The sequence below is a fragment of the Schistocerca cancellata genome, chromosome 1, assembly GCF_023864275.1.
Source record: "Schistocerca cancellata isolate TAMUIC-IGC-003103 chromosome 1, iqSchCanc2.1, whole genome shotgun sequence".
NCBI lineage: Eukaryota > Metazoa > Arthropoda > Insecta > Orthoptera > Acrididae > Schistocerca > Schistocerca cancellata.
The window spans coordinates 678,987,920-679,007,758 of NC_064626.1; the positions used below are offsets into that span (position 1 = coordinate 678,987,920).

The 19,839-nt window shown below is 43.3% G+C and overlaps 1 protein-coding gene across 1 annotated transcript in view; it reads left to right on the top strand.

Moving 5' to 3' along the window:
- Nucleotides 1-17,587, top strand: part of LOC126093640 (facilitated trehalose transporter Tret1-like) — a 31,412-nt gene extending 13,825 nt beyond the window's left edge. The window contains exon 3 of the mRNA XM_049908739.1: nucleotides 17,186-17,587. Within this exon, the coding sequence (XP_049764696.1) occupies nucleotides 17,186-17,587 (402 nt within the window). The remainder of the gene's footprint in view (nucleotides 1-17,185) is intronic.
- Nucleotides 17,588-19,839: the final 2,252 nt, after the last annotated feature.

Genomic DNA, 19,839 nt, shown 5'->3' on the forward strand with positions numbered 1-19,839 from the left:
TTGATTATATGTTAGAAAGAGAAGAAAAAACTGCTCGCGCAGATTCATAGTGGGTGCAGCACCTTGCACTGATTAACAACATTCTCCTCCTCACCCCCCAGCTTTAACTGTAGGGTACTGCAAATAATGTAAATGTCAGTGCAAAAAGTAAAAACGTATTAACTATTGAAAAACAATGTTGAAATAAAAAATAGGAATCCACGTAAATTAAGTCATATAGTGGAAAACTTAAATAATAACACTAAATCTCATAAATATTTAAAAATTTTAAAGAAATTAGTTTCCTGCTTCAGCTGTTATGTATTTCCTTTCTATTTCTATTTTGCTTACTGCTATGATTCGGCTGTGAAGCTATTCTCGAGCAATTACCTACATAACAGGAAAACAAACGGCATACAAATCACACAGCAACCAATGATTGCAGTCACCAGAATAAAATCAGACTAAAAACAGTATAAAAAGAGCACATACAATGTTTAACCCCTTCGCTGAGTATGATCTGGATTACAGTCATTTTCGTAGAGAGTCCGTGGTTGGCCGGCCGGAGTGGCCGTGCGGTTCTAGGCGCTGCAGTCTGGAACCGAGCGACCGCTACGGTCGCAGGTGCGAATCCTGCCTCGGGCATGGATGTGTGTTATGTCATTAGGTTAGTTAGGTTTAATTAGTTCTAAGTTCTAGGCGACTGATGACCTCAGACGTTAAGTCGCATAGTGCTCAGAGCCATTTGAACCATTTAGTCCGTGGTTGGCATGACTACACTAAAGTAGATAAAAATTAAATATTGTTTAATTATCTGTAAAAATAGTAAACAGGCAAGACTTGGAAACGTCGTATAATAAAATGGTGCACCACATTACTTGAGTTGAAAGCTTAATGTAAATATTGTGTGACTAGGGCTCACGTTGGGTAGACCGTTCACCGGGTGCGAGTCTTTCGAGCTTGGATGGCGTGTACAGGTACAGTTGCACATGCAACTTCAACACGATACCACAGTTCATCAAGAGTAGCGACTGGCGTCTTGTGACGAGCCAGTTGCTCGGCCACTATTGACCAGACGTTTTCAATTGGCGAGAGATCTGGAGAATGTGCTGGCCAAGGCAGCAGTCGAACATTTTCTGTATCCAGAAAGGCCCGTACAGGACCTGCAAATGCGGTCGTGCATTATCCTGCTGCAATGTGGGGTTTCGCCGGGATCGAATGAAGGGTAGAGGCACGGGTCGTAACACATCTGAAATGTTCAAAGTGCCGTCAATGCGAACAAGAGGTAACCGAGACGTGTAACAAATGGCACCCCATACCATCACGCCGGATGATAAGCCAGTATGACGATGACGAATACGTGCTTCCAATGTGCGCTCACCGCGATGTCGCCAAACACGGATGCGACCATCATGATGCTGTAAACAGAACCTGGATTCATTCGAAGAAATGACGTTTTGCTATTCGTGCACCAAGGTTCGTCGTTGAGTACATCATTCCAGGCACTCCTCTCTGTGATGCAGCATCAAGGGTAACCGCAACCTTGGTCTCCGAGCTGATAGTCCATGCTGCTCCAAACGTCGTCGGACTGTTCGTGCAGATGGTTGTTGTCTTGCAAACGTCACCATCTGTTGACTCAGGGATCGAGACGTGGCTGCACGATCCATTACAGCCATGTGGATAAGATGCCTGTCATCTCGACTGCTAGTGGTACGAGGCTGTTGGGATCCTCCTGAACCCACCGATTCCATATTCTTCTAACAGTCATTGGATCTCAACCAACGCGAGCAGCAATGTCGCGATAGAATAAACCGCAATCGCGATAGGCTACAATTCGAGCTTTATCAAAGTCGGAAACGTGATGGTACGCATTTCTCCCCATTACACAAGGCATCACAACACCATTACACCAGGCAACGCCGGTCAACTGCCGTTTGTGTATGAGAAATCGGTTGGAAACTGTTCTGTACATAGTTCCGCGTAGTCAGCGCGTACGCAACTTTCCCACTAGACCACGCCCCGCTAAGCACAACAGCGCAGGCCCAGCGCTCGTCCGTCTCCGCACTACGAGATGGCGCTGCCATAGAGACAGACCAAATTGTGTTTCCGCCGATCCCCGTATTAATATGTAACGCAACCAATGACATTGCTGCTAACGTAGAACCTTTTCTCCTCACGGATCACACTCGCGCGAGGTATTATTACAAGTGTACAGACCGCCGATTAGTCGGTCTGCATTTGTCTGCACCAGTCTGTACCAGTCTGCATTTATCTGCACCAGTCTGTACCAGTCTGCATTTATCTGCACCAGTCTGTACCAGTCTGCATTAGTCTCTACCAGTCTGTATGAGTTCTACATTTGTCTGTACCAGTCTGTAGTCAAGTTTCAGTCTGCGCCTAATAAGATTACCATATTCCTGTACGTAACCATGAAGATAAATGTATAGACACTTTTGTCAAGTATCAGAGATATATGTGAGAATGAGATTAACGTACCAATACCAAAGGAAATTCATACTGTCAATTGTAAATAGCATCCAGAACCAAGTTAAGTAATTTTTATGCATGTTATTATTTTAATAAATGTGTGTGAAAATTAATCAAGTTCTGTTTAAAGTTGGTCACCGTCAATCTGCTACTCTAAGCGTGCAAGTGGCATTTCTATCGTCTGACCTAACGGCAGAAGATAAACACGTCACGATAAGACCACGAGACATATTGCTGACACTCGCCTACTTCGTTAGAGCGACAAGTCAAATAATCTGATGGTGTGTGTACTGAAGGTCATACAGCACGCTCACCACAGAAACTTTCCTCATATCAGCACGTTGTACGTGTCACCACCGGCGCCATCCTTGTGTAAATGCTCTGAAAAGCTATTCATTTGCATATCACGGCATCTTCTTCCTGTCGGTTAAATTTCGCGTCTTTAGCACGTCATCTTCGTGGTGTAGTAATTTTAATTACCAGTAGTGTACTTAATCCACACGATTATGTTTCACGAAAAAATACTTGTGAAGACTTCATCGAAAACTTTCCTCATGAGGTCCTCAGCTTCAGGGGTGAAGCACATTTTCATTTATCTATTTGCGTGAATAAAGAAAACATCCGATATTGGAGCGACACGAACCCCCAAGAAATTTATGAACACCTTCTGCATACACAACGTGTGACTACTGTGCATTATGCAAATTTGGTATTGTTGGTCCATGGTTTCTCGAAAAGAACGGTGGGTCAGTTAAGATCCAGCTGACTGAGGAGCTTTTCATTCCTAAACTTGTGGGAGAGGTCTGGTTACAACAAGATGGCGCCACGGCTCACACAGCACGAACGTCAATGACTCTCTAGCACGAACGTCGATGACTCTCCAGCGCGAACACTTTCTCGAGAGTCTCATGTCTTTGTGGGGCGATCTGCAGTGGCCAGACCGCTCGTCAGGTTTATGCCCCTGCTTCTTATGAGGCTGTCCTAAATCCTTGGCGTATACCAACCGTCCGTGTACTCTGGGTGAGCCACGAAACAATATTTGTACTGCTATTGCCAAAATAGCTGAGACGCAGGACAAAGTAGACCGAAACTTCCGATATCGACGGTCCAGATACATTCAGCAGAACGGAGGCCACCTTCAGGGTATCATTTCCAAACCCTAAATAAATAAAACTTTAAATGTACCTCTATGTAAAGAAATGAGAATTAAAGTGATATCTTCAACACTTCCTGTTCTATGGTTTTTTTTTTTTTTTAAATAAAGGAAGTTCCCGCGCCGCTCCCTGTATAATGTGGTGGCCATCGCCGCGTCGAGCTTCAGTACCATTATATCATAAAACATGCAATCAGAGCTTAATATAGCCGTACTCTTGTAGTTACCAAGGTGCCTTAGCTCTGTTACAGGAAAAAGTGGTACTGAATGAAATATGTATACACAAAACTGGCTTTGAAAATGTTTATTTTCGTTAGTACTACACAGGGTATTCATGCAAGGTCTTACAGTTGTTTCGTACGTATCATCCCACAAGAATATAACTTCATTTAACTGAGTATGTAGATGGTACGGATTTGAAATTAATTGGTATAAGATTGAAGTTAACTTGCATCATTATTGTGCCTCATACGTATAAAATCTGCGTAGCCCACATCAATTAATGTAATATGAAACATGTCCTATCTTTACCACGCCAGTAAAAAGACCAGTTCTTCAACGTACATTGTAACGTTGTGTAAGACACAGCTATTTGCTGAATGCAGTATCAACGTGCTAAATGGTAATAAACGTAACTCATAAATAGAATGAAAGTACCCCACTGAATAGTATATGTGAGAGCCACTCTGCCACAACGTTCAACGTTTGACCCTAATAGATTTTGACAAGCCAACATGACTCACCCGCGTTTACCAATGCAAAACTGTTCAGAGTCGGCGTACTAGAGGAGCTATATTTAAAAAACATCACACACGCAAACCATTGCTGCCCCCAAATGTAAATATATCTCTGCCTCTGCATGTATTAAAGCAGCTGCTTTCGGTAGGATGCCACTGCACACTGGAAGAAAGTATATCTCGTCCCTACCACGAACAAAATAGGAAGAAGCCACCGTTCTCTTCTTCATTTTGCAAAAGCATGGCCAGCGATTGCGCGCCTAAGCACCTCATTGGCTAGGCTGTTCACACGCCAGAGAATATCATCATCAACACTACCGCAGCAGGCGCCGTAACAAAAATCGATCAGAGGGTTCAAAGATAAGAGCAAAAGCCTTTCGTGGATAATCGACTTGGAATAAATGGCTCTGAGCACTACGGGACTTAACTTCTGAGGTCATCAGTCCCGTAGAACTTAGAACTACTAAAACCTAACTAACCTAAGGACATCACACACAGCCATGCCCGAGGCAGGATTCGAACCTGCGACCGTAGCAGTCGCGTGGTTCCAGACTGTAGCGGCTAGAACCACTCGGCCACCCTGGCCGACCGACTTGGAACAAACTAAATCCATGGAAGTTGGTAAATAGCCAAATACAGTAAATAACTTTCAACCTACATAGACAGGAATCAGAATACAGGGAGTACATCTTTCTCAAGGTCCATATAGTAAGGAGACCAACGGTTTCCAGAAACAGTAGCAAGTCAGTTGCACAACACGTATCCATAAGTGTTTGCCTGTGATACTTGCCAGGATGGAACTAAATAACGGCGAAAATTCGATCGAGCTGCCAAACGTAACGTATGGTACGACATGATTTGTGCAGCAACTGTATACTTTTACTTGGATGGCAATAAGCAGCAGTGGTTCGAGAACCCGTCCCTCAACTGTGGTCCCTGTGGTAGTAGTGAAATCCACCAACCCCCCCCCCCCCCTCACACGCCAGGTAGTATGAGAAGAGATACAGCATTTTTTAGCATCCAAAGCTGTCAGACCGAGTAATTAAGAGACAGCAGTCATGCACGTCGACCCTATACGTCAGGAGGTAATAAAGAATGTTGAAGAAGATGTGTATCGATCTTTAGCATCGATCTGCGCCATCAATGATCAATGAACGCGCCAGAAAGAATGGACTCGGGCAACTAGGACTTTTGACGCAGTCGTCAAACGACAACCCAGAAACCATGCTGCCAGCAGACCTGTGTGAACTAATTTGTAATCAAGATCCAATGAAATCCAAGAATTTTAAGTCCCACAGTTACCGCCACCTTCATGCGCAGTATAAAGCCCCACAGAAGAATGACATCTGGCATCGTAGGATGTTCCAACATATCAGCATGTTGCCTTCTGTCAGCAAAATATCTAGTCACCACAACAGTTCTGTTTATGCCAGTCAAATGCAGACGATTATAGTCGATCTGTGGGACGAAGCCATACAGAGGTACCAGCTACTCACTGGCCGACGAAGTCAGGGGGCCGGCCCGAGTGGCCGAGCGGTTCTAGGCACTTCAGTCTGGAGCCGCGCGACCGCTACGGTCGCAGGTTCGAAACCTGCATCTGGCATGGATGTGTGTGATGTCCTTAGGTTAGTTAGGGTTAAGTAGTTCTAAGTTCTAGGGGACTGATGACCTCAGATGTCAAGTGCCATAGTGCTCAGAGCCAGTTGAACCATTTTTTGAAGTCAGGGAAACTAAGCGATGCAGTAGACTGTGGAGGTGAAGAAGCCACAGATAAAAATCCTCCATGGACAACAGTCACAAAGATATTAGGAAATCTCATTGATGTCTTAATCGATGATGGACCTGTTCCGGCACTAACCGACTTCATTTTCTGTAATATCGAATGCTTGTACCACCATATAAATAAAACTACAGTCTGTAGCATGAAAATAATTGTGCTGAAAGCTGCAAGTGAGAAATGTGCCCAGCAAACAGGAACATGTATTGCAAGGATTACTATCAGTGACAGAACACAGAGCCTCGAATGTATTTATTTTAGCTAAATGTAGTCATAATGTTATTCTCAGAAGGGAATTCTTGCAGTGCATCACAGTTAGTCGCAGATTGTGGAAGATCAGAGCTCCAGACTGACGAAGCTACTCCACAGAACATCACATAACAGACATTGCTCAGGGTGGCTGCCGGCCGGGATGGCCGAGCGGTTCTAGGCGCTACAGTCTGGAACCGCGCGACCGCTACGGTCGCAGGTGCGAATCCTGCCTCGGGCATGGATGTGTGTGATGTCCTTAGGTTAGTTAGGTTTAAGTAGTCCTAAGTTCTAGGAGACTGATGACCATAGATGTTAAGTCCCATAGTGCTCAGAGCCATTTGAACCAACTTTGCAAGAACTGCTGCACTGAGATGCGAAATTTTCTTGGAACGAGGCGCAAGAAAGGTCTTTTCTTGCCCTAACATACTAGCAAGTTCTCCAGTCCTAGCGTTGTGTGATGACAATGCCCAGACAGAACTTCACGTCGTTGCTAGTGGTTAGGGTGTAGATTCTGTTGTAGTGCATATTCAAGAAGGTGGTGCTGGAAAGACGATAGCTTGTACTTCCAAATTACTCTCCCTTAGGTCTGAAAGTAACTACCCTCCAACCGAGAAAGAGTGGCTAGCAGTTACTTGGGTTATCAACAAGTTCAGGCTGTATTAATTTGGCAAACCATTCACTGTTGTGATGGACTGGAGTTCTCTATGCTGGTTGACTAGCTGAAGGATCCGTCGGGTAGCCTGGTACGACGGGCACTGCGCCTTCAGGAGTATGACGTCACAATGATTTAAAAAACCAGATTTAAACAAGGACGCAAACTACCTATTAGAATGTCGTTTGTCAGAATACAGCAGCGTGGATGAAATATCAGTCATTAAATGACGTTGCTGCTGAAAAGAGGGAATATCCAATGTTGCTGAGAATCATATAAGCCTTGAAGAATGAGGAACCAAGCAAAGGAGAATTCCAGTTAATAAAAGGAACATTGCATAAGAGGAACTGTGATCTGATGGAGCAAAAATGGTTGTTTGACATACCAACTTATCTACAGTTAGCTATTCTGGAGATTTTCGGTGACACTCGAGCACTGCTCACTTGGGGTTCGTGACGACTCTACACAGGATCGGACGTAGGTATCGGGTGGGCAGGACTCTACCGATCCGTTAGGCACTACGAGAGCCACTGCATGGTATACCATCGCCGGAAGAATGGGCCTAACTGCAACTGCAGCACCGCCATACCATGGAATTGGAATCGACCTCTTTGGGACATTCCCAAAGTCGACCATGCAATCGATGGATAACAGTCTGCAGGGACTACCTCACCCGCTACATTATCACCAAATCTGTGCCGACTGCAGAAGATCGGGGAATTGCAAGGTTCCTTGCAGAAGACAACATTCTGAAACACAGAGCTTCCTGCATGACTGTCTCTGAGTTTTCAGTCGAGACTAGTATCAGAAGTAATTCATGTTATGACATCACCCACAAGATAAATGCCTACCACCTACAAACGAAGGACTTACAGTACGCATAAATTACGTTGGGAGGTATGCTCCCGATGTACAGTGATGTCGAATACAGAGGTTGGTATGCAGTATCGCCCCATTGACATTTGCATACAAAACAGTAAACCAAGATACTATGGGTTACACATTTCTTTCTGCTCCGAGGTCGCGAGGCCGAAAGGACAATGGATACAGTGTTCCCGTTTCTGCTCGACGATACTCAGGATGACTGCTTGAAACACCTTATCATGAGAATCAAAGAAGCAAGATAGGTGACTCTCATACAGAAGCTGGACGCCCTCCTGCGCCACGTCAAGTACGAACCAGCGAGATTCAGTCCAAGAGAAAACAAAATGAACTGTTATGTGTTTAGAGGTACGTAACGTTATGTCAGCGATTATAATATTGAGTCAGATCTACAGATAACTTGAAAGTATGAGCCCGCTTGTAATTATGACCTTACATCCACCCTGGATGCAATCACCGATTCTGTTGGAATGGGTGTAATACATATCTGGAAATCTCACTGTCAATAGGAGTAACTGATAGTTGATAGACTTGTTGATGAGCACTGTTGTTTCATTTTTTTTCTTTTTTTTTATACGAAAGGCACTACGACCCGGACACATGAGAGCTAACACCCAAGGATGCAGTATGTCCATATTAGTCAGGAAATGCGCATACTGACAGTCTACATTGCTACCAGTCTTCCCCACCACCCCTCCCCCATACCCTACCACACCTTCCTCCCCTCCCCAAATGACCACTTTCCCAACCCTCTTCCTCACTCTTCTAGGCCACATGTCCTACTTCAAGGGATAATGGCAGAGCCAGCATGGTTGCTAGATTTGCCCAAAGACAAAAAAGGTCTGTACCTGGGTTCCAGTATGATTTATTACCCTGCTGCAGCCCAGTCCTCGTTCCCTATAACTGTCAAAGGAATTAATTGTGGCTCAAGAGTAGTTCTTATGCATTACATCCACTATGCTGCTAGCAGACCTGTGTGTAATAATTTGTAGTCAACATCCAGGATTTTAAGTCCCCTACATGCCCTCTCCCCAAGGTCAAAGGATCACCTGCAGTCCACAGTGGCTGTCTGTATGACTTTGCAATTCAAAATGGAGGATCCATAATAGCAGACAGGAGATGGCAGAACTAATCCATCTGCCCTAATGGTGAAGGTTAGTGGGACAGATTCTGGTATAGGCTATACCTAGAATCATGATTTATTACTACATCATACGGTAGGGATGGGATGTCTAGCACACCTGTAGGGGTCTAGGATGTTTATTATCACAGACTGGTTCTTTGCACAAGTTACCTGATATACAAACTATAAACAAGATGGAACTATTCCACTCGTATGTGTGACAGACTTTCTAACCATTTCACTTTTGCTTTATAGCATCTAAACTTTGGAGCTGCTGGATTCACTTTTTTAAACTACTCACACTCCCATTACATAACTGTTACACTGGAAGAGCTGGATTCATTTTTTAAACAAAGCAAACTCTTGCTATATAACAGTTACGCCACAGAGGCAGAGGATACGTTTTTTAAGCGAATTACACCAATAGTCGCTGGTTCTATATGTTAAAACAATGAGCTTTTATGTTCAACAATTACTACAGCCTGCCCAAATAGAACTGTAACAGTGTGTGAGTGTCGTATTTATTTAAATAAATGTTCTGCAAGTGGCAGGCCCAGCCACACAAGACGTGACTGGCCACATGAGTCAACCAACACATGCTGCAGGGTTCGGCTGTCTACCTCAGTGCACTAATCACTATGGGCTCCGCTATGCATCTGCAAACCAAGGGGAGGAATACGAGCAACGCCAGCACCAGGCCCGCCTCTGTCCCCCACACTGCCTTAGTGGCAGACTGCAATCCCCATCCCACACCACTCCCTCATGCTTTGGGTACATTCTTAACATTGAAAGATGAAGGAGACTTCTCGCCAACCCTAGACCACAAGCTTCGTCTGAGCAGCTCATAAACACCGAATATTACATACGTTTCTCACCCACAGATGTATCTAAAATTTAATTCCCCGATTTTTCGTTAAGGCTAAGACTCATTTGACATTTGATGCATATTTAGGTCTTACACTGGCGCACGTGGAATGGTGCAAATGCATGCTCACGAGTCATCTTGTCTTGTTACAGTGTACTTGCACATGAAGAAGAATTGAGGATGCAAGTTACGTTTAGTAGCACAACGGCACAGTCATGTTTAATTTACGTCAGGAATCTCATCACACCTAAGGTGTGAAATGTATTAAACAATTACATACAGATTTCATACATCCCATTAATAATGTATCCTATGGCCAATAGTGTACTATATAGTAAATGTCCAGTCTGTCTTTTCAGGTAGGGATAAACTATACATTGCTTAGTGTCTTTCATGTTGTAAACAACATCTTTACATGAAATGGGGACCAGAGACTTGGCTGAAAACTCTTCTACATACAGATATCGGGTGAAATATCATGGCTATTCTCTTCTTGGGAGCAATGGTATCTGGATCATGTGGAAGGACATGTAAAATTTTGGGGAGAAGATGAAACAAAGCCTGCAACGTGTTGGTAGAACGGTTAGAAGATACAGCATAGCTCAGTAATTTTGGGAGAAATATTGTGACTATCCTTCACTCTGGGAGCAACAGTCTCTTTCTCGCTTGGAAGGACATGTAAAATGCTGTGCACAAGGCAAACGAAAGACTGCGGTTTCTTGGAGGAAAACTTAGATGATACAACAAATCGTTTGACAGAGACTCCCAACACTACAAATGCTCGTTCTTCTCTGGATTGTCACTGCCTGGTATGCGATCCTACATCGACATCTGCATCTACTTGACTACTCAGCAATTCACAATTAATAGTCTTGCAGAAAGTTCACTGAACCACCTTCAAACTATTTCTCTACAGTTTCACTCTCGAACAGCGAGCAGGAAAAACGAAACTTAATCTTTTCGTGAGAGCTCTGCTATCATTAACCATTTCTCCCTATGTAGGTGAACGCCCACAACAAAATAGTTTCACATTCTCAGGAGAAAATTGATGATAGAAATTTCGTGGAAAAGTCCTCATGTTATGAAGAACGACTTAAAAAAAATAAAAAACACCCATTGGCGTTCCAGCTCGCTTATCATCTCTCCTATTTTGCGATAATACAAAAACGATTTGCCCTTCTTTGAACATTTTCGATGTCCTTTGTCAGTCCTATTTGATGCTGATGCCACGTCGTGCAGCAATATTCCAGAAGAGAGTGGGCACGCATAGTGTAGGCACTCTCTTCAATAGACATGTAGCATGTTATTTGTGTTCTACCAATGAATCGTTGCCTTTGGTTACCTTCCACCAAAAATAATGAATGTGATCGTTCCAATTTAAGTTTTTTGTACCTGTAACTGTAATCCCTAAGTAATTAGTTGAATTCACAGCCTTTAGAATTGAGTGATCTACCGTGTAACCGAAATTTAGCGGATTCTTATCTAATATGGATGGCTTCACATTTTTCATTATTTATAGTCAATTACCATTTTACGCGAAATAGAGATATATTGTCTAATTAATTTTGCAATTGGTTTTGATCATCTGATAGATTTACGAGACGGTAAATAACAGAATGAATGATTCGTCACTGCACACAACGTTTTTCCGCTGTTCAGTCGTCCAATGTTTACGCTCCTTACACCAAGTGAGGCATCGTTTGGCATTTACCGGTGTGATATGTGGCTTATGATCAACCGCTCGACCATGAAATCCAGGTTTTCTCACCTCTCGCCTAACTATCATAGTACTTCCAGTGGATCCTGGTGCAGTTTGGAATTCCTGTGTGATGGTCTGGATATATGTGTGCTTATTACACATTATGACCGTCTTTAACTGTCGGCGGTATATGTCAGTCAACAGACGAGGTCGGCCTGTATGCTCTCCCTTCGCGTTTCCACTTCACTATCACATCGGATACAGCGGATCTAGGGATGATTAGGAGTGTGGAAATCTCGCGTACACAGATATGACGCGGGCCGCTGAGGTCGAGCGGTTCTAGGCGTTTCAGACCGAAAGCCTGCGGCTGCTACGGTCTCAGGTTCGAATCCTGCCTCGGGCATAGATGTGTGTGATGTCCTTAGGTTACTCAGATTTACGTAGTTCTATGTCTAGGAGACTGATGACGTCAGATGTTAAGTCCCATAGTGCTTAGAGTCATTTGAACCATTCTGAACGCATATGACACAAGTGAGCAAACTGTATGAGACAGGCGAAATACCCTCAGACTTCAAGAAGAAAATAATAATTCCAATCCCAAAGAAAGTAGGTGTTGACAGATGTGAAAAGTACCGAACTATCAGTTTAATAAGTCACGGCTGCAAAATACTAACGCGAATTCTTTACAAACGAATGGAAAAACTGGTAGAAGCAGTCCTCGGGGAAGATTGGTTTGGATTTCGTAGAAATATTGGAACACGTGAGGCAATACTGACCCTACGACTTATCTTAGAAGCTAGATTAAGAAAAGGTACAACTACGTTTATAGCATTTGTAGACTTAGAGAAAGCTTTTGACAATGTTGACTGGAATACTCTCTTTCAAATTCTGAAGGTGGCAGGGGTAAAATACAGGGAGCGAAAGGCTATTTACAATTTGTACAGAAACCAGATGGCAGTTATAAGAGGCGAGGGGCACGAAAGGGAAGCAGTGGTTGGGAAGGGAATGAGACAGGATTGTAGCCTCTCCCCGATGTTATTCAATCTGTATATTGAACAAGCAGTAAAGGAAACAAAAGAAAAATTCGGAGTAGGTATTAAAATCCATGAAGAAGAAATAAAAACTTTGAGGTTCGCCGATGATATTGTAATTCTCTCACATACAGCAAAGGACTTGGAAGAGCAGCTGAACGGAATGGACAGTGTCTTGAAAGGAGGGTATAAGATGAACATCAACAAAACCAAAACGAGGATAATGGAATGTAGTCGAATCAAGGCGGGAATTAGATTAGGAAATGAGACATTTAAAGTAGTAAAGGAGTTTTGCTATTTGGGGAGCAAAATAACTGATGATGATCGAAGTAGAGAGGATATAAAATGTAGACTGGCAATGACAGTTAAAGCGTTTCCGAAGATGAGAAATTTGTTAACATCGAGTATAGATTTAAGTGTCAGGAAATCGTTTCTGAAAGTATTTGTATGTAGTGTAGCCATGTATGGAAGTGAAACATGGACGATAAATAGTTTGGACAAGAAGAGAATAGAAGATTTCGAAATGTGGTGCTACAGAAGAATGCTGAAGGTTAGATGGGTAGATCACATAACTAATGGGGAGGTATTGAATAGGACTGCGGAGAAGAGGAGTTTGTGGCACAACTTGACTAGAAGAAGGGATCGGTTGGTAGGACATATTCTCTGATGCATCAAGGGATCACCAATTTAGTATTGGAGGGCAGCGTGGAGAGTAAAAATCGTAGAGGGAGACCAAGAGATGAATACTCTGAGCAGATTCAGAAGGATGTAGGCTGCAGTACGTACTGGGAGATGAAGCAGCTTGCACAGGATAGAGTAGCATGGAGAGCTGCATCAAACAAGTCTCAGGACTGAAGACCACAACAACAACATGACACAAATGACACCAAATCACCTGACGACGTTCAAAGTCCGTGAGTTTTGCGGAGCGCCCCATTCTGCTCTCTCACGGATGTCTAATGGCTACAGAGGTCGCTGATATGGAGTACCTTGCAGTATGTGGCAGCATAATACACCTAATATGAAAAACGTATGTTTTTAGATGTGTCCGGATACTTTTGATTACATAGTGTATTACAGATGTACTTATGGTAGTCGAATCAGAAACGAAATCAGACCACCTCACAAAAACATAGCGTTTACATGCTTACAAAATCCATAAAGCAATAATGGAAGATAAACGACCCCACAAACATAAGCAACGTTGTTTTAAGCTAATAAAATATCTGGCAACCTTCCTCAAATCATCAAAGACAAACACAAGCAGACACATTTACTTATCAAAAATCTCAGAACCTGACAGCGGTAAAGTTCCAGAACAGCAAAATCATAAGATAAAAGTAATTATGGCTCAGTCGTTTTTCAGTCGCTCAGCATTCAAATGGAGTAGGTTGGATAAAGTAATTAGTGATATGATTAACAACTCTCTTCTTGTACGCAATTTCTAATTACCTGTTAGGCGCAAACCTGGTACTTTGACCGTCTGCATATATGATGGCGTTATGGTGATGTTCACAAGTCAGTGAAATCGGAGTTAACAGACTTTGAGTGAGAGCAAATCGTCATTATGTCGAAGACAATTCCGACAAATCTACTTGAGGTATATAGTGAGTGATTCGTGGGGAAACTTTATCTGCTAAATATAATAAAAAGAAGAACTAAATTCATTTATAGAGGTAGGGCTGTGTTAAAGAATAATAGACCGATCTATCCCTGGGAGGTGATAATTAGACACTATGCGTCCAGAGAATGGTATCAACGAAGATGTTGATGGTGTTTGGTTTGTGGGGCGCTTAACTGCGCAGTCATTTTCGCCCGTACGAAGTCCTAATTTTTTACACAGTCCAATTTTTTATTTACAAGCCCGATCTAGCCACTGGCGAGTCGCGCAGGGCCCGCGGGCGGTATATGCCTTTCGGCCGAACTTGATATGCCATGGAGTGGCTGGTAGCCCTTTAAACGTTTTGTCTGTTTATTAGGGGGACTGGGTGTTTGTGTTTCATCATCATTTCATCATCATCAGCAGTAGCAGCAGCAGCATTCGCGACAGTGGCTAGACTGGATTGTGTAAAATTTGAACTGTGTCAAAATTGGGATTTTGTACTCTGATGACCGCGCAGCTGAGCGTCCCACAAACCAAACATCATCATCATCTCTTTAATAGTTGTGGGCACAGATGTTACCAAAAGACGGAACATTGGTGTGGTCTTTGCTGTTAGTTCTTCTCGGTGGCAGTCACGTTATGCAAGGAGCTTTCCAATCCGATGGAAATTGTTTGATATGAGTCGTGTTGAGCGACTTAATACCTTGTAGCGTGGCCTTGGAAAGGATTAGGGTAACATGTACCAAACGGAGACAGTTTGTGATGCAATTCAATATCCTACGTTCAGCAGTGGATTCAATGGTTTGGTAATGGTGAATTTGTTTTAAGTGCGACCATATTTAGCCTTGGACAAAGTTTTTGAAGAGGATCAGAAGCGCTGTGGTCACGGGGTTGTATTAAGTGAGAATGACATTGCAATTTAAGTGGTCCCTTAGTCTGTTCCTGTTTTCTGGTGTTGTGGCACGCTTTGATACTCTTGGATCTGAATTCAGGCGCGCTTATCGTATTGTGGCTGTTAAGGTGGCCTCTGTACATCGGCTTCATGGAATGCACTGCCGTCTGGTACCCTTGAACTGAGTTGACTCAAGTTACGTAAATTACTGTTTGAAATTTGTAAATTTTCATGTGTGGGGCTTTGCTGAGTCAAATGCTCTTGTAGGAGATAGTGTCGACGATAGACACATGTTGGTCGGTTGTACAGGGATCGCACGTGTCATATTGAGCTGTCGTCCGGACTTGTGAAAATATAGCCAGTTGATAGCAACTGAATGGCACACTTGAGGTTCACGGGGTGTGATAAGCAGAAGGATGTAAAACTATTAATTGTTACTATGCAGATTTCTTATGTGTTACTTCATTAGCGGCTTGTGAGCTGAAGAGTAAAAGCAATTTATTCCCTGTCTCAAGGTTAGTTACAGATTACTAGTTTTAATTGTGCAACTATTTGTTATTTAAATGTTTTTATGCGGTGAACTTTTCTCAGCTTTTATTTATTTATATATTTATCTTTACTACAAGTTGGTTCTGAGTACTAATTATTGCTTCTGCTTCTTTTTAAATGGCGTTCTTGGGCCGCTATGGATACACGTTCACTAACTGAATCACGTAAGTGTTTTGTAGCGTATACCTTAAGAGAATTTTCACTGACTGTCTGAAGGCAGTATATCAATCTGTGGACACTCGTTCTCTCATTAATTACTTAACTGCTCCTTGACGCGAGATTTAAGGAGACTACAGGGATCGCACGTGTCATATTGAGCTGTCGTCCGGACTTGTGAAAATATAGCCCGTTGATAGCAACTGACTGGCACACTTGAGGTTCACGGGGTATCTCGCTGTATAGATTTGCGCACCTGTTCACTTTATTTAGTTATATAAATGGCCTTAGAAGTGTATTTTAAAAATTTCCTTTTCCTATTTCTCTCGAGACAGCTGTAAGTTACTCTGTCTTCCGGTTGACCTATTAAATTTTTAACCTTTGCGATGAGTTATTGGTTCAAATGGCTCTGAGCACTGTGCGACTTAACTTCTGAGGTCATCAGTCGCCTAGAACTTAGAACTAAGTAAACCTAACTAACCTAACGACATCACACACATCCATGCAAGAAGCAGGATTCGAACCTGCGACCGTAGCGGTCGCTCGGTTCCGGACTGTAGCGCCTAGAACCGCACAGCCACTCCGGCCGGCGCGATGAGTTATTCTTCTATGTTATCATAAAGAGCCAACTGTTTCCCAACATTAATTATTTGTTCGTTTGTTAAAGGATTTTGTGAGTTTCGCTCAGTGCCCAAACAGGTATAGGCTTGACGCAAGGACTAGTACTTGGGCCGACTCTTTAGACCCTGCAAACCGCTCACTTGCCGAGGGCTAACCACGTGCAGGCGTGCGGACGACAGAATGATCTTTACTGGCATCATGTGCCGTGAATATTTATCCTCGTCACATAGGGCATCAAATAGTGGCTAATTTTTAATGCTCTGAGGACGCAGAGCTTTTATGATTACACCTCACTGCATTGCAGCATTCTTGCTGCCGATTCAGATCAACAGCAACGTTAACTCGGCTTCACTACTGTCAGACATAGCTTTTTTCGTGCAGTTAACAATGAGAGGGAAAGGGACTGAACATGGTATAGTATCACTGAATGTACATAGAAAAGTTGTTTAAGACAATCCTCTAAATGATAAATGTTTTGTCATACTTTTCACTGAGAATGTGTAGTATAATTATGAAACTGACTCGTGCACATAGTGGGAGATGATCCATGGACCACGCTAGTAGCTAAACTAAATTAAACAATGCATGAACTTATAACGATAAGGTTCTAAAACGACATTATACAATTTATTTCTTGCCCAACCCACTCCGAATTCTTGAGCAATTCTCAGTGCCTAAATATCAGTAACAGTTATACTGAACATACACTGTAACGATTTTGTTTCAGATATCGTTCGGTGTTGCCTCGGCCCCGGCTTTCGTCATGTTCATCGGTGAGATATTCCACGTGTCCGTGAAGTCCGGCGCCATAACCATCTGCAACACGGTGGTGGCGGTCTACGGCTTCGCTCTGAAGAAGCTGTTCCAGGTGGTGTCGGACAGCGTGGGCGCACACTACTCGTTCTGGGCGTTCGCCGCCATGTGCGCCCTCACCGCCCTCTACCTGTTCCTGCTGCTGCCCGAGACCAAGGGCAGGACCTTCGCGGAGATCAGCGACGACATGGCCGCACGCCTCGGCGGAGCTCCCCCCTCCAGCTACAACGAGGAACCCACAAAGGCAGCGTCAGAGCTGGCGTTGCCAACTTCTCTTGTTAGCAAACCGTGCAGCACTGAAACCACTGTGGCGTAATACACACATAAAAAAAATTTTGCATCACCTCGACTCTGAGAGTTCCGGAACCTGTACATAAAATTGGGACAGAGATCAACATAAAAATCATTTACGCCCCTTTTTATTGATCATGAAAACCACACCTCGCATATTGTACCACCACACAGCGAAACATTCAGAGGTGGTAGTCCAGATTGCCGTACACACTGGTACCGCTAATACCCAGTAGCAAGTCCTCTTGCACTGATGCATGCCTGTATTCGTCGTGGCATACTATCCACAAGTTCATCAGGTCACTTTTGGTCCAGATTGTCCCAATGCTCAACGCCGATTCGGCGTAAATCCCTCAGAGTGGTTGGTGGGTCACATCGTCCATAAACAGCCTTTTTCAATCCATCCCAAACGTGTTCGATAGCGTTCACGTCTGGAGAACATGCTGGCCACTCTAGTCGACCGATGTCGTTATCCTGAAGGAAGTCATTCACAAGATGAGCACGATGGGGGCGCGAATTGTCATCCATGAAGACGAATGACTCGCTAATATAGTGCCAACTTGCTGCACTCACTGGACAGTGCGTCTAAGGCGGTCAGCCTGACCGGGTTGCCTCCAAACACGTCTCCGACGATTGTCTGGTTGAAGACATATGCGACATTCATCAGTGAAGAAAACATAATGCCTGAGCAGTCCATTCGGTATGTTGTTGGGCCCATCTGTACCACGCTGCATGGTGTCGTGGTTGTAAACATGGACCTCGCCAAGGACGTCTGGAGTCAAGTTGCGCATCATGTAGCCTATTGCGCACAGTTTGAGTAGTAATACGACCTCCTGTGGCTGCACTAAAAGCATTATTCAATATGGTGGCGTTACTGTCAGGGTTCCTCCGAGTCATAATCCGTAGATATCGGCCATCCACTGCATTAGTAGCCGTTGGGCGGCCTGAACGAGGCATGTCATCGATATTTCCTGTCTCTCTGTATCTCCTCCATGTCTGAACAACGTTGCTTTGATTCACTCCGAGACGCCTGGACAGTTCCCTTGTTGAGAGCCCTTCCTGGCACAAAGTAACGATGCAGACGCTATCGAACTTCGGTATTGACCATCTAGGTATGGTTGAACTATAGACAACATGAGACATGTATCTCCTTCCTGGTGGCATGACTGGAACTGATCGGCTGTCAGACCCCCTCCATCTAATAGGCGCTGGTCATGTATGATTGTTTACATCTTTGGGTGGGTTTAGTGACATCTCTGAACAGTCAAAGGGACTGTGTCTATGATACAATATCCACAGTCAATGCCTATCTTCAGGAGTTCTGGGAACTGGGGTGATGCAAAACTTTTTTGATGTGTGTAGTTTAGATTTACGCCCGAAGTAGGCAAAAAGTGAAAACAAAGAATCTTAATAATATTTACGCACAACAGCGGAGTCTGGCCATTCGTTAACAGCGCTTCTAAAAATGTCACACAATTTAAGGTCAGCGATAAGCTTTAATGAGAAAGTAAACATAAAAGATTACGTTGATTTGGCATGTCAGTATTTCTGTATAAGTATCAAGTCTGTAACTTACGTAGTTGTAGTTTCAGCTCTTAGTTGGTTGTATTCATGGTGACCCAGGAGGACTGGTCGCTATTCATGGATATGAGAGGAACGATCATTCTAACCAAAAAAGACTCATAAACATGGGCTCTAAAATGCGTACCTTAAGAGAAATGAGCGCTTGTTCAGTGGAGGAGATGTGTTGCATAGTAGCGAAGATGAACCAGTACTCACAGCTCTTAACCTCTGCAGTATCAACGTATGTTTTATAACGCACAGGACCATGGAGGGGGTGTGGGATTGGTGGCTTGGGGTACTTTGTGACAGCACAAAAAAATTTATAATTCAATTGTCTTTAATTTCTATAGACCTTTATTAACAAAATATTACATAAAGAGCTATATATGTGTAATAAAGATCCAGAAACTGTACATTTACTTTAGCACTCCTTACAAAAACACATTTAGTATTTTTCACGTTTTTATCATTTAATTTATTTAGTCTTACTTTCTTGAGCAGTACCTCTTTACCCATTGGCAGTAAAAGTTATTACAGAGTTATCGAAGTACATATAATTCTAAAATATTACAGATATTTCAAGTTAAATACAGCAGTTTACATTGCATAGTTTGTGGGATCACTTACTCATCAGTTTCTTCGGAAAAATCTTCACACTTGGAACATATAACAGTTTTCTTGCTGTGTTTATTGCACATGTATCTCTTAGAGTTG